Source organism: Bactrocera neohumeralis, chromosome 6 (assembly GCF_024586455.1).
Source record: "Bactrocera neohumeralis isolate Rockhampton chromosome 6, APGP_CSIRO_Bneo_wtdbg2-racon-allhic-juicebox.fasta_v2, whole genome shotgun sequence".
Classification (NCBI taxonomy): Eukaryota; Metazoa; Arthropoda; class Insecta; order Diptera; family Tephritidae; genus Bactrocera; species Bactrocera neohumeralis.
In genome coordinates this window covers 45,502,427-45,519,614 of record NC_065923.1, presented here as the reverse complement: position 1 = coordinate 45,519,614, position 17,188 = coordinate 45,502,427, and the positions used below count along the sequence as shown (strand labels likewise).

The window sequence follows — 17,188 nt, the reverse complement described above, 5'->3', positions numbered from 1 at the left end:
AATAGCTTAAACTTCTGAAAAAATTACTTCTTTTACTAGCAATTTAGACTTGTTTGCTTTGATCATCCTGTTAACCGCCTTCGGTATCAAGGGAATACACAAATTTTTCAAAATGAATTGGCGCTTGTTTTGAGGATATTACAGTAGTATCTATATAAACTAACCAAAAATAATGATTAAAGAGTGAAAAGAGAGTGAGAGAGCATGAGCTCTGCACTTTTCAATTCAGTTATGCCGAGTGATCTCCAAAAATTTTTCTATGCCTGAAATAAATCAACATTTTGATTGCCATTTATACTCAAACGTACACGTACGTAGAAAGATGTCTAGCTCAAATCAAATTGGCCGTGTAAAACATTTTATTCCATTAGTTCATATAAACTCACTCAACTAGTGGCTCACACCCTGTAAAGGCTTCTAACATACTGTCAGTCATTTTTGCCTTAATGCAAATTTATGATTATGCTGTACATTTTGCTTGGCCTTGAGTTGTTATTTAAGTTTTGCTTTTATTTGTTTGCATTTTTCGTGTAATGACGAGTAAAAGGCGCCGCTAGCCGTGTAAGACAACATGAACGCACGAATACGCACACACGTTCACATATCGACATTCATATATTTTTATCAATATGTTGTCAAGCGTGCAAGCTTTTACATACAAAAATATTGACATACATAAATATTAACATAAACACGTGTAGTCGTTTCGCTGCCAGGCAAGCACAGGCACAGGAACTGTTTAATATTTAATTTATGCATTCTTAGTTAGACATTAAATCATAAACTACAAGCTGGAACAAGTATTTACTACATTCAGCTGTATGGTACGTTTGTAAGCAAGGTTATTGTGTAGGTTAGAGCACAATCTAATACATACATATTTACATAGAATAATTCATAGCTGTATAAGTGAAAAAGTTGTGGAAAATATTTACATAAAAGACACGAAGATTAGCGCCATCATTAACCCTTACACCACTTGCTTTAGCTTTCATGTCCTAATGTAATTCATTTGCGTAAGTCTTTGCATCTCATGCATTGCTTAATATTAGCATAACTTATGCATTCAACCTACGTAGCTCATGCATACGATCATTTACATGCAAGTGGCATTTTTTTAAATGTATATGCAAAACCAAACGCACATATAAATCAAAAGTGCACAACGTTTACTTGCAATTTTTCTGCACAAATTCTCGCTTGGGGTGTTAAGGTAAACGAGGTAACAAGAAACGCACTCCTCCTTACATAACGTAATTTTAATTATTATAATAGTTAGTCAGGTTCAATTTATATGCTAATTTTTTTAAGTCTAAATCGATTTAAAAGCTAAAGCCCCACCAAGAACGGCATAAGTTTACAAATTTTTTACTGTGAAAACTGGTCAACTGGTTCTGTCAAGAAGTGAAAATAGCTAAAGTTAAGTATTATTAATACTAGATATAAGTATTATCAATTAAAATTTGAAACTTCAATTTATAGGCAAACTATTTCTTGATAATTTGTACTTCCAAATACTACTCCAATTACCACCACCATTACCATTCTAGTTACAGTGCTGTTACCAAAATATTTAAATATCTGTACATACTTCAATCACAATTTTAGGTTTTATTATCATTACTCCATAATATTAATTTTCGAATGCAGTTGCATTTGAAATTATAAGTAATTCAATGTCATTACCTCACTAATCCGTTTCCAATATTATTTTTCTTAATTGATATAAAAATGCAAATACTGCTCACTAACACGGTATTATCTTAAGCAATTTTCACATGAATTACCTTCTGAACACTACCATTACTCAAAGCATTACTTCATTTTTTCTACATGATTAGCATTATTTAAATAAATTTGATTTAGATATCCGTTTAAATACGCTAAACTTACCCATTGCCGGTACAATTTCGATAACTCTTTATCATTACTATTGTTACTAAAAAATGTTAATCGTTTTGTTTTTTTTTTAGAATACCATTAAGTACTACTATGAGCAAAAAATACTAAGACTTTGTTTATTAATTTAAAATTCTTCATTTATTCTTAAAAATCTATGTTGTCAATCTCAAAGTCTAATTTATCCCCAATACACTTGTACTAACGTTTTTTCCAATCTTCGAATGTGTTGTTGAAGTCAATTTCCGGAAGAGCCTCCAATGCGTTTAGCGAATCACTTTATTCTCCTCAATGGACACAAATCGGTCTCTGAAAATTTCGTTTGAGTTTGCTGAATAGCCAGAAGTCACAAGGAGCTAAATCAAGCAAGTACGGTGTTTGCGGTTCGCTATTCGTTGAAGACTCGGCGATAAACTAACGAAGAATCAAAGCAGTATGCGACGGCCCATAATTCCGGCCTTTTTTTTAACGATAGTCACCGTGTTTTGTAGAATATCGGCAATAATTATGTATACTCTGCCCGGCCTTAGCTGCACAGAACATGCGGCATTACATTCTGAATAGTTCGAAATGAAATAATTCTTAAAATAAAATAAAAATGAAAAAGTTCTTAAAATGCGAAAAGGGTGAAGATTTGTAGTCGGGTGGTTAATTTTATAAAAAAATACTTTTCTTGGTATCCGTATATGGAAATATTTAGAGGTATTTTTCAAGCGTTGAAAAATTTTTAATAAACAAATTTTTCATGTTGTGTCTACATAAAAATATCCGTGTGTAATATTTTGCCTTAAAACACAAGCTAACAAAAAATATTTTACACAAAAAAAAATGTATTTGTAAATTTTGGATGGAAAAAAGTAAATGATCTGGGTGATTAGCTAATTCGACTTCTTTCTGTCTGACTGTCCGTCTGTACATATGCGAAGTAATCCCCCAGTATTTAATATACTAATTTGAAAACTTTCAAACGCTGTTTTCACCTAAAGAGGCTCCACATTTTTTGGAATCGATACCGGTCTACTAAAGGATGTAGCTGTCATACATAATACACGATCAAAATCATGATTTGTGGTTGCAAACTTTTTTATTTGATGAGGTATTATACCAAAATTTGGTACTGATTATTGTCTAAGACAACAGTTTGATGAGGAAAAAATTGCATAGCTCAGATAAATATAGCATATAACTTATTAATATCAGGCTCTTGAAGGGAAACTTTTGCGAAGAGTATTAAAATATTTTTTATTATTGTTCTTTAATTTGCATTTATTTTTTGTATATATATACAAGTAGTTATGTACACATATATACTCATCTCATTGTATGTAAAATATTATTTCTTCCTATGAGCTTTCATTCAACCATATCCCAATGCAACTTTTACTAAGTTTATATTAACGCTATCTTATTTATAAAACATTTGACCCTATAAATTCAATTTACGGATGTTCTATTTAGAAAACTAATGTGAGAACACCATAAGGATGTGTGTGCGTAATATTCATTGAAAATACATACATGCAGACATTAATGGTTACAGGTTCCATTTCACCCCAGCTTGTTTTGCGCAATTGCAATATCTACATATGGTATATAAATAATAATAAATATATAAATATATACAAATATATTTTATATTATAAGCGCGCAAAAATATTATAAATACACACAGTGCTGAGTTTTACGGTATTTATACTACACATATATATAAACAGACTGAATTTCAAATAAACGCACCAGTATATCTTTACGTTTAAGACACATGCAAACAAAATACGCAAAGCACACACACACATTAATTCCAAAAATAAAACGATATCACTTTTTATTTCATGGTATACCTTAGAAGTATGTTTTTATTATAATTTCACCCAGATAAACATAAATATATGTAAATACATACTTACATGCGGACATTCTTGTACATTAGTAGGCAGGAAGTTAAACTGTGCCAAAAAATTGCAAAATTCCTTTCTACTCGACTCATAAATAATCCCCTTAATTCACCACAAAACCCAGAATTGTATATTCATTTAACTAGTAGCAATAATTTAGTTATGCCATATAGTGCGTACACTGCTTATTTTATTCCTTATATGCCTTAATTTGTTAGGAAATAGTTTATTATTAGAAAGCGATTGAGTTTTCCTTTCATTTGATTTTGCCTACATTTCGCTATTGTTAAGGAACTCGAGTGGAAACCAAATCAATTTCTTGTATTAACTATTTACCATATACATACTATAGTGTATATTGTGTAATAATTCGTTTAATGTATATTATGTACATATATACATATCTGTAAACAATGAGAATAAAGTGTAATAAACGTTAATAATGTGCATTTATGCCAAATAAAGATGTATAAAACGTATACAAATACATTTACATAATGTAATATAAATAAGAATACACAAGTTAAACAAATAAAATAACATTTGCTAATTGAATACATTTATTAATAAAGTTGCATAAATTGCCTTTAGTACATATAATTTTTTAAACATCAACGTTGAGCTTTATAAGACAAATATTCTCATATTTAGTTAAATCATCAAATTTTACAAGCATATTACACAATTTACCCATCTACCAAATATCAATGAGATATTCACCATAAAGTTATTGTATATATACGCAGTGACCAACAACTAGTTGCATATTGCGTATACGCAACATTTGCTTGAGATCAATGCAATCAGAAGGTAGACATAACACGAGCTGCGTAAAAAGCACGTAGTTGCAGACATGCTTACACTCATAAAATATTCACTTCCTGGTAGATGACGAACGGCAAAACTTTGAATAATTCGATATTTGTTTATTTATATTTCTTTTTTTTTATTTGTTTTTGTAAAATACATATGAAATAAACCTTTCTATTGGACGAAATTGCTTACTGATAGCGTTTATTTTTGATGGGAAATTATACTTTACTACTGTATATATTATGTATTTACTAGACACCTACACCAACTCAACTAACAGAAATTCGAATACTCGTCATATTAGTGCTGGGACAAGGCCGATATTTTGATCTCCCATTACGCTAGTCGAATTTACCGCTTAATATTTAAGGAACAATACTTAAAAATAATAATAGAAACGAAATTCAATATGTAGTATGTTATGAATCATCACCTGAAATGCAAGATTTCGTATCACCAAAAAAGTCGCAATTGAGTTCTTATTGCTTACGATTTACTACTTTACATTACATACATATATGTATGTATCATACAATTTTAACCTGCTGCTGACAGGTATAGGCATATGACAGGTGTCTATTTTTGTTAGAAAATTGCCTTATACCAAAACCACTAAGAGGAATTAGAATACTTGTCATATTAGTGCTGGAACAAGGCGGATACCATTTTTTGTTCTCACATTACGGTAGCGGAATTTTCCGCTTAATATTTTAGGAATACTCGTTATACATGAAAATAATAATACTACATATAATCAAGAAACTACAGGTATACACACTTAATTCTAATGAAATATTTACCGATAACAACACAGAGAAGGTATGGAATCATTATAGCGGATATATTTGGGGTTTGAACAATTTTTGACACCAGTTTTGTTCACTGATTTAAAACTTGATCAGAGTAACATTATCAAAACATTTTTTTATAATTCTCTCTTGCTAACAAATATCAAGTAAACCAACATTTCTATAATATTACAATGAATGTACGTAGGCTAGGAGAACGTGTCGCGTGCTTTTACTACCATGTTCACTATTTTCAAATTTATTTAACTTAATTTTATTAAGATATCATACATAAATAAATTAAAAATAAATGGCAACATAAAGTTCACCAGAAAGATGATAAACATAGAACTTGGTAAATCGGTATCCAGTTTTTGGTCTCTAGCAACAAGCCACTTCCCTAACCACTAAGAAAGACTCAAGTTTAATTTCTTAATTTCAGTAAGGTTGCTCATATATTAAGAGATATGTATGTTTATGATCTTTAGCTACATGAAACGTCAGAAACTAATTTAATAGGAATTTGTGTATTTCCCATTAATGTAAACACTCTATTGCGTAAGGACTTTCTGTCTATTGAACGATAGGTTGGGTTAGGTTAGGCGAATCTGGTAGGCCAGTAAGCCACGCATAGATGCGATACCGGATGGAGAGTTCAGTTGCTACGTCCAAGAGGAGTAGCCATTCTTTAAGATACCTGCGCTTGCTGCGTATTTTAGCACACTCTTTGACTTCACTATCGATACCTCCTCCAGTGTATCATACAGCGGGGACCCCAAATTCTTAAAGCGTAGTCTTGCCAATGCGAGACAAGTGCGCAACAGATGCTCCATTATTTCCCTAGTGACTTGCTCAAGACATTCACTGCAGTTTTCTCAATCTGTGACCAGTTAGTATTTCCATCATGTTCCTCTCTCTATCGAGTGCTAATATGAATTTTGTGTCTTTCCGATCTTACAGTTGGTGACTTTTGCCAACGCGTTTTGATTTTCTTTACCATGCTTTTGTTAAGATCGTCGTATAGACAATGCATGGGTTTCCCAATGTTGATCACGTTTTCGGATGTTAGCCATACATCATTCTTGGACATCTCGTCCACTATTCCATTACTCTCGATGCCTTTGTGGCCTGGCACCCAGTAGAAGTGAAGTTGCTTACTTCTGAAAACACTTTTCACTGGTGCTCTGCTTCCCAAGACACTCTGGCTGATATACGATACAAGGATAATCGATATGAGTGGAATAAAGTGGACTGGAAACACTAAGATTCCCATATTCCGGTATTCCGTTCGTGCCGTGCTGAAAGTGTGACTGGATTTTAAATGAAGCTGTTGATAACTGATATGCTAAAATTTCTATTTTGAATGCTGTTTATTGTGATAGCCATACCTAAAAAGGAAGCTTGGAGGTATAAAGTTTAGTTTTTCAATGCTAACTATATAACAAATAAGTCATACTACGAAAGAGTGTACAGAGGACAGTTCATGTAAACATTTTACTGAAAGCTATTGGCTTCTATAGGTGTTAAATTATGAAAATAATGCAAACAAAACTAAAAAAATAAAAATAAAAAAGGTATAAGGTAAACTATTTAAAATATTGTAATAAAATAGTTATTATAGACTCTTTAGAAAATCGCCAGGGTTAGTAACTTAACCCTCCTAATGACAAACTTGCATGTGTACTTATCCTCGCAAAGTCTGAGGGAATTGAAGTATACACAAAAACTAAAAACGTTGTTTATTGTTTAAGTAGATTTAGAAAATTTTGATAATTTTGTGAGAGTGATGATATCAGATCAAGTTATAGATCTGTATCAGGTTGTAGATCTAATATCATTCCTCTCACTTTCTAACTGAGATTGCTGAAGTACTTGTATTTCGTACCGGTTGCATACACTTATCTACGTATTAATTAATTATAATTTTATACATTCACTAAAACAAGATACATTTTTTCCACAACTATGAATAACATAATATATTTAAAATATATAAAAAAATTAAATTTAAATACAAAAGAGGTACTTTTTAAAGCCGATTGCTCTACTTGAAACCTTGAAAGATTAAAGGAAAAGAAGTCATTATAAACGTGTAATTTAAATCAATGAAGATTAGCTAGCCCATAGATAATTTCATTTTTTGCGTTTTTACGCAGCATACGATCACAAAGTGTAAATATATCATAACAGTTAACCATTTCTAATTAGAAAGTTTTAGTTTTTTCATAAATATAATAAATTTACGTTCATTAGCTAATTCAGGAATAATGCTTGCTTGCTTTTTTGAGCTTTTCTATAATGTTCTCTTTCATGCTTATGGGATATCACGCATGTACCGTTGCACGGAATTTCGTTAATTGTTTCATGCTCATAAAAAAATATAAAAAAGTACTTTAAAAATGTTTTAAAAGATATAAAATGTTCTTCATTTTATAAAATACTCGTTTAAATTTTAAATGTAGGCATATAAAATAGTTCGAGAATAAAGGCATGTTTTCACGGTTCGTTTTCAATTTCTATGGTTACGCTGGATTTAGATTGAAATTATTATTTACTTTGCTTGAAAATTTTTTCAATTTTTGTCACGTGTAGCCTTTATATGTATGATTTATAATTCTTATTCTGTTTTGTTCGATATTAAACACAATTTTGATTAGAACAGTTATGCTTTTACTACTCTTGATACAGAAACAAACTTGTTTATATTTTGGCTTTATGCATAACATACTAATAAAAGTTTTCTTTGTTCATATTTTTGCAAAATTTGCAAAAACTTTTTCCTCTTTCAAATCGAACTGGCTCTACGCACAATCGGCACGTTAACTACTACCGCTATGTCTACTCGGCCCCACGCCCATGTAAACCACCAACAACAACTGTCGTATTATTTACTGTATCTGAAATGGCAAACAAAATCACTTAAAAACCAACCAAAAACGCTCGAAATTGCAAATTGGATATGCGCGAAACAAAAATCTATAAAATATTTTATCAGGACTTTACATTGGATTTTTACTTTCGTCAATTTTGGACCGATCCTCGTTTAGCGTATAGAAAACGGCCTGGTGTAGAAACACTATCGGTTGGATCTGAGTTCATAAAAAATATTTGGGTACCTGACACCTTTTTTGTAAATGAAAAACAATCATATTTTCATATTGCAACAACAAGTAATGAATTCATACGTGTTCATCATTCTGGATCAATAACACGAAGTATTAGGTAACAAAACAAATTAAATTTCTAACTATTTCTTACAGAAAACGAATTTTTATGATTCATCTTTCTAAAACAAAAGTTTAAAAAATATCAATATTTTTTCATTTAAAATAAATGTCGTGTGATTTTCTTGAAACCAACTGAAACAAAAAAGCAAACCAAACAATAAAAATATTAAATTATTTATTGCTGTCTTGTTCGGTGTACAAATTTTGGTTTTTCTTTGTATATATACATACATATATATGTATTAATACTTACTAAATGTCGTTCTATGTGTTTAATTATAATTTCACTTTATTTATTATTTTATATGATCAAAATGGGCACATAATTTCATTTAAAGTGAGTTCAATTGGCAAAAGTGAATCATTTTATATACATATATGTATTTATACTAACTAAGGTATAGATATTACCAACATTATTATAGCTGATCAATATGATTAAAATTTGAAAACAATGGTAATTACTGTCTTCATGCGCTGTGTCTTGAAAGCGATTTTAAGGCAACCATTAAAATAACAGACCAAGTTAGTAAGGAAACTTCAATACATATATACTAAAATAAAATAACTTTACTAGCCTAAGTTTGCTAAAATATTCTTAAAAATATTTTTGCTCTTCATTCATATATTTATTTGATTTAAATTTTGAGGGAAACTATTACAAGCTAAAGTTAGGTCGATGGAATTGCATTTTCTATATTAATCATTCGAGAAACATTTCTTTTTTCTTTATCCAGTGATTCTCTATACAGTTCATGCCTAAAGCCTTCTAAATTTTTAGGGAATGAGGCATTTAGTATAACCAGAAAATTATCATTGATTGTCTATCTGAAGAAGTAAAGTATAATCCATGTCGAGGCTACCTACTTTTTTTTAAGAAAAAAAAATGCAAAAACTTCTAATTTATTGCGAAACTTCTAATTTATCATCAGTCGAAAGATTATTATTTGGCATTTATGTTTTGAAAATTATCTCTTTCAAATGTTGGGCGCTACGTTTCAGATGGTCTATTCGTTGAGTTAAATTTTCGATGACTCGTTCCAGCAATTCGTCTGGTAACTTGCAAATTACACGCGAGATGTTTTCCTCCCAGCCCTGAATCGAAACGGGATTGTCTGCAGAGGCCTTAAACTTTACATATCCCTACAAGAAAAAGTCTAAAGGTGTGATATCACGCGATCTTGGTGGCCAATAGATCGGCTCAAAACATGAAATTATCTGCTCACCGAAGTGTCCACTCAATAAATCCATTGACTGATGAGATGTGTGGAAAGTGGCGTCGTCTTGTGGAAACCAAATGTTGCCGATATCACAAGCTTCAATTTCAAGCATCAAATAGTCAGTTATCATGGCGCGATAACGGTCGCATTTGGCGGTTACATTCTCATCGGCATTATTTTTGAAGAAATATGGACAGATGATTCCACCGTAATTTTTCTGATGAAATGGCAGCTCTTGAATATCTTCATGTTGCTTTTCGTCCCAAATGCGGCAGCTTGGCTTGTTTACATACCCATTTGACTCTAAAACCTCGGATCTTCTTTGGCTTCAGTTCTTGCACACGTTGTCGTTTCGACACTTTCAAGTTAATGCGCCAAATTGTTCCATACGTCAGTCCGAGTTACTGCGAACGTAGCCGAATCGACTCTTCACGGTCTTCGTGTACATTCTCAGCTACGGCTGCTATATTTTCTTCACTGTGTGCTGAACATAGTCCATTCGGTCTAATATTATCCAATAATGAATGCTGGGTCTCCAGATGGCTGATGGTATCGCGAATAGTGCGCTCAGTAGACCATAAGTTGAGCGAAGCACGCGAAACATTCTTTACAGAAAGTGAATTTTTGTAATAAAGTTGAACGATTTGTAAAGTTGTTCAGGCGTAAGTATTTTCATGCTGAAATGGCTAACAATACTAAAAAAAAATTACGTAAGAGATTGACACGACTCACGCGTGATATGTGTAGCCCAGATAAAAAAGTACCTCTACTTGGATCACCCGTTATAACCCATAGTTAGCTATCATAGTATCTGTATTCTTTTGTGGCAAGCACTTTATAGATGGTTGGCTTAACTTCAAGATTGTAGGTTAAACAGAATAATTATAGTACAGATGGCTGCAGCAAATGAAATCCTAAAATACATGCTGTTACACAAAAAATCAAAACTGATCTTATAGGTAGGTACAGAAGGGATTGCATAAACGGACAAGTTTTTTCTAGTACAAGGCCGCTCAGGAACTCATTCATCGTTCAGCTACATCGAAGGCTTCTAAAGTCTTCTTTACGGCGCCTTTGAAATAGTTGAAAGAATTATATATGGTAGGCAGATCAAAAAATGATGGAAAACTAAGTAGCATAGGAGATATCACCATAAGACACCATTATATCTTGGGTACCCTACGTTCTTACAAACCAATTAAGATTTTAATTTTTATACAAAACCCAATCTCATAGTTTCGGAAAGTTCAACTTATATGTGAGTTGAAAGCACTGAGCATATGAGAATTTCAGGTACCGAAGTAAATATATAAAGTTTACGGCTTATCTAGTGTTTGGAACAATCTCAAAGACCGTGAGAATAATTTCCGGTCTGTCTAGTTCATTAAAATCAATTATCGAAATCAGCTGTTTAGCGGCGGTGTTCTCTCAAGTCAACTGACTAAAATTCAGATAAAAGCATTTTTTGACAGCTAAGTGAACAGCAGAAAAGCTGAAACAGTCGTCGGTAGAGACATAGCGCATGAAGTACTTAGCTTGAACTTCTCACACATTACACTTACTCATTACAAAAATTGAATATGCACTAATACTTTGTACAACAAAAAATATACAATAAAGAAGAGAAAGGTTGAATTAAAGCTGGAAGGAAAAAAACCACAGTGTGCAGTGTATTTTACACCGTAAAAAGGTTTGCACTCTCTGGAGAAATATTTTCTACTACCTTTAAACAAGAATCTGTCCAAAAACAAGAAAAAAAAGAAAATAATTAAAATGAAATAATTGAAATGCACAAAGGCAAGGAGCAAAATGCAAATTTGAAGGAATTCGCCACAACAAAGGATATGCACATGAAGTTGCATGGTTTGGCAAATGCAAAGAGGACATGCAGTGCGCATGTAGTGAGCGTGAGCAAGTGTTATAAAGCAAAGAGGTGATGGCGTGTAAGTAAGTCGTTCGTTAATAAATGCTTGGCACATATTCCATGCTCATACAATAATCTTATGTAAATATACATACCCAACCAAAATGAACCAACAAAGAAAGACGAAGCAGAAAGCAAGGTATTGTCAATGCAATATGAATACGTGCATACACTTGTGTGTGTGCCTTTGAAACGTAGGTGTAATTATGCATTATTTAGTTTCATTTGCATATAAAACCATTAGCTATAATATATATTAATATATAATATATATATATATATATATATATATATATATATATAAATATAAAGGCATATAAACACTTACATTTCATATATTGAAGTATGTGAAAATAAGCACGCAAAAAATATTATTTAAAAATTAAATACTCCAAAAAACTAGAGCAGATTGTATTATTTTATAAAAAGTAGTTAAATATTTGCGAAACTTAATTTATATTTTCATTTAAACTCATACTTAGCTTAGTGCAGCTTGCCAGCATAACTCACAAATATATCACAAACTATTCAAATATGTAATTAGTTACGAATTAGTGCCCATTAGATTATTAATACATTACTTATATGCCGCAACATATCAAAGATGTGAAAAACACATTTTTATAAACATATTGTAAACAGTAAAATACTCTTTTAACAATCCAATTGAACTCGCTGACTTTACAATTTCACCTTTATGTTTTTATAGGGAAGCATTTATTGATACTAATGAGCTCAAAAAGAAAATGTATATGCTTTAGATAAGAAAAGGATATTCAGAATATGTTATTTGTGGATTTCGAAAACCTTATGGAACATACATTATAAAGCAATAGAAAATTATTTATGCTTTTATTTTTTTTACTAAGATGCACTTAAACTTCAAAATTTTTTAACGATGTTTGCATCGTTGTACCTTGAACAGTGTACATACAGCTGCGGTCAAAATAATAGTAGTGCCCACACATTGAAAAAGAAATGAAGAAGAAGTAGAATGTTTTCATTTAAATACTTTCGTTGTTTTTATTTTAAGGAACAACCACTCTTAACAATAAAATCGTAAAACAAAACTTAGAAAAAATTCATTACAACGTTATAAAACGCGTTTGAAATCATTGTCGGTGAACAGCCGATAATTTCTTCAACTTCTTTGTAAGTTTTCCCGTTTGAAATTAGTTTTTTGATAAGGTTGCGCTGTTCAGCGGTGCAGTGCTTTCCTCGTCCCATAGCTGAACGATCTTTATCAGATTATCACAAAAATTTATGAAAATATATCAAAAAATGCATTACTTACCTTTTTGTAATCTTGGACACAAATAAATATTTTTTATGAATTTTTCGGAAGCTTACTCCTTGCACTACTATTATTTTGACCCACTCAATAGCCAACACATTTGAAAGTAAATGAAATAACGACTCCACGTGCTAACGTATACAGTTATAACGGCACTTTTTTAATTGAACTCTGTCTATAAAACATTATATTAAGGAGAATAAAGGGCAAAGAAGAAAACGCGAAAAAATAGAAACATTTAACTATGTGCAGTAGTAGCACTACTATTATTTTGACCGCAACTGTATATTACGTTATCCATGCAGTTTGTAACACCCTGAAGGAAATGTCAGAAACTATATGCAAGCGGCTCATTCAAAAGCGTTTTGTCAACGGTAATCAAATTATCCTTTTTAAAAATGAACAAGTTGTCACTGTTAAGAATTTTAAAATAATTAGAACAATATACGGAGGTATTCTGTCTAAACGCCTAATTTTAAGCAATTTTATACTCTTGCAACATGTTGCTACAGTGCATAATAGCTTTCACCTAAAACTAATCGAAATCCTTGGAGAAAAAAGTACGAGTTCGTAGATGCGCTTAATCGGACAACTGCCACTCCCACAAAACGCCATGAACCGAAAAACGTATAAAGTACCATAACTAAGCACTAAATTAACAAATTAAATTCTAATTTAGCACAGAGTATCGCAGTGGCAAGGGGCACCTGTGGACAAACAATTTTGAAAAATAAGTTTAATGTACATATCTCCTAAACTACTAACCAAACACTATAAGCATAATACTATAAAAACTCTTACCTACAGTGTTAAAATGGATGAAATCGGAAGATAACCCCACTCATTCCCCATCTAACGCAAAAAATCAATAACTAAATATCCGGCTGACTTTTACTCTGATGATTTTACGTGGGTTATCTTAATAAAACCCACGTCGATACTACCGCAACTCCCATATACTATATATAATGATAAGTATATGTATTTAAAATTGCTTGTACTCCGATCCTCTGGTTGACCTTTTACACCTTAAAATATTTTCCTGTCTTTAATTCCTGCTAGTTGCGAGAATAACAAGTGTTCGGTTGCAGACGGACTTGGACTTTATATATTCTTACATTCTACATTATTCTTTGTATGGATATTATTATACCCTGAACAGGGTATATTAAGTTTGTCACAAAGTTTGTAACACCCTGAAGGAAGCGTCTGAGACCCTATAAAGTATATATATAAATGATCAGTGTGTTGAGCTGAGTCGATTTAGCCATGTCCGTCTGTCTGCATATATACGAATTAGTCCCTCAGTTTTTAAGATTTCGCCTTGAAATTTTGCAAACGTCATTGTCCCCTCAAGAAGCTGCTCATTTGTCGGAAGTGCCGATATCGGATCACTATAACATACAGCTGCCATAGAAACTGAACGATCGGAATCAAGTTCTTGTATGGAAAACTTTCACATTTGACAATGTATCTTCATAAAAGTTGGCAAAGGTTATTTTCTAAGGCAACAATGTAATCTCCGAGGAAATTGTTCAGATCGGTTAACTATAGCATAATGCTTGCATGAGAAACTTCTTCATTTGACGATATATCTTCACGAAATTTGGTATGAGTTGTTGTTTATAGAAATAATGTTATATCGAAAGAAATTGTTCAGATCAGATTACTATAGCATATAGCTTCCATACAAACTTGACACATAGTTACTAAAAGAAATGCACCTGTGAAGCTTAAATTAGCTTCGGTGCATTTGGAGTTAACGTTTTTTCTTGTTTTGAATAACTAAGCTATGGAGTTATGAATATCTGATTCTACAGGGATTTTGTTTTTCAAGCTCTCATTAATTAGTTTCCCTGCTTATATATTTTTTTTAATTTTTAACGCTTGTTTACAATTAAGTGTGAGGCAAATAACTAATTGTCATTGAGAAACGTATACTTAAATAAATAGCAAAATTATTGAAGCGAAACTTAAAGTAAGAAATCAAACACATCGAACATGTCTGAATATCCTTTTAGTAGTTTGTTTGTACGTTACAAAGCTTAAAAATAACTGTGCTTTATATTCTTATTTTAATATTTACGTAACATTTAAGTTACAACAATAAATAATTTGATTTATAAAAACACTTGTTTACGCCATTTTCTAATACTTTGATTTTTTGGAAAATTTTCTTGCCGGATATATACTTACAGATTAACAATTACCGCATCGTGTCCAATGAATCTACAATACTTTCCTATGGATCGACAGTTGTGTCACATAGAAATCGAAAGCTGTAAGTAATTATTCAATTATTATTCACATACATATGTATGTTTATTAATGCATAAGGCTTATTCCAATAAGGTTTTTGCTTATTTATAAGAGTACGTGATTAATGGTGGTAGTATTATAATATATACGTAGATTATGTAGATTAAAATTGAACGAAATTCTATTATAGTGAAGCCAAAGTGAAGTTAAATTTTACTTTACTTAAGATTGTTTGAAAGATGGGTCCTTATTAAAATAAACTCAATCCATAGGTTCAAAGAAGTATGCAGGCAGTTTATTTTATATAGACTTGAAATTTCCGTTAGTTCAGATTATGTGCACGAATAAGGATCTTTTTAAAAAAGAATGCACAATAAATATATATAAGCAAAGAGGAATATATAAAAACTTATATTTAGACAAGCTTTTAGTGAAAGCTTATGCGCTTTATATTCAGATGTATTAAAACTTATTTCATTAACAGCACACTAAACGTATTCCACGAAACCGTTACGCAATTTGTAATTAAGTATTTCTATATATAACTAAGTGTTTATTTATTATTATAAAAAGAAATTTGTAAAATTTGCAAACTTATCAAATAATTTGGTATGTGAAAAACGGTGGCATTGAGGTACTCCAGAAGCCACAGTAAGGGTTAATATTGAAATTACTTTAGTTAACCTTCGACTAAATAAAAATGTCAACTTTAAACAAGATAAAGTTATGCCATCTCCAAATTTCGCGAAGAAATTTTGCACAAGCTATATGAAAGCTCTTTGTCGATTGTTATGTTGTTTTTAAAGGCTTGCATAAGCTCTACAGAAGTACATATACTTTTGTATGGTAGTTGTTTTTGTTTTTAAATTGCCTATATTATACTTAAACGAATCCATTTGATTTATAAAAAGAGTATTTCGTAATGACAATATTTTCTAAAAACAACATTAAAAACCAACAAAAAAATAAACTAAGTGATGTTTCATAAAGCTTTTTGTGAAAGTTAGATCATAACATATACTTATATATATACTTCATATATACTATAGATGAAGGGGAAATTCTTTAAGACATACCTACATAAAAGTCAAAGTGTTTCTTGATATACTGACGCCCCAGACTTACTTACTAACAAAAAACTGCTTTATACACGAGCTAAAAGCAAACATATACCACCTCAAAAACAATAAAAAATATTTTTGGAAACCCAAAACATTTCTGAAATAAACTACCTAGTGTATTGAAACGCCGACAAATACAATCACCGCTGGTTTAGGTACATCTATGCCATAGTCAAAGGATTATCTCTTTATACAAAAATATACTATATATTTCTTTCACTTAAACTATTTCGAAATTTCAGAACTAACTATTTACCTACTATGTGATGAACAATATTAATTTTAAATTTATTTGATAATGAACGCTTAGTAATAACAAAATAGCAACAATGAAGTTGAAAATGCGTGTTATGGTCTGTCAATATCGGACTCAAAAGAAAACGGCACAACTTGTGTTTGATTTACGACAGGCTTATGTTGGAAAAAATATGAATTATTTATTATTTTGAGGCAAAATACGTATTTTTTTCTAATTATACTTTTTTCAATTAATTATTATTATTTTTTATTTTTTCAACTACCCAAACCTAAATCATCAGCGTTAAATTGAGTTAGTACAAATATTCCTCACTTGAAACAGTTTAATTACAAATACATTCAAAATCAGCGTTCTTTATGAAACTACCATCTTCACTTTAGCAACTATCCAACAACCAATCGTAGTCTTCAAATTCATTACAAAGCTCTTTTAGCCAATTTTTGCATTTTATTTGTATTATTTTAGCAAAAAATACATATTCTTGGAACT

The 17,188-nt window shown here is 31.2% G+C and overlaps 1 protein-coding gene across 9 annotated transcripts in view; it reads left to right on the top strand.

Moving 5' to 3' along the window:
• The window catches only part of LOC126763138 (gamma-aminobutyric acid receptor subunit beta), a 106,191-nt gene that overhangs the window by 47,884 nt on the left and 41,119 nt on the right, over positions 1-17,188 (top strand). For all 9 annotated transcript variants that reach the window (XM_050480386.1, XM_050480392.1, XM_050480387.1 and 6 more), the window contains 2 exons: positions 8,391-8,617; positions 15,259-15,341. In XM_050480386.1, the coding sequence (XP_050336343.1) occupies positions 8,391-8,617; positions 15,259-15,341 (310 nt within the window). The remainder of the gene's footprint in view (positions 1-8,390; positions 8,618-15,258; positions 15,342-17,188) is intronic.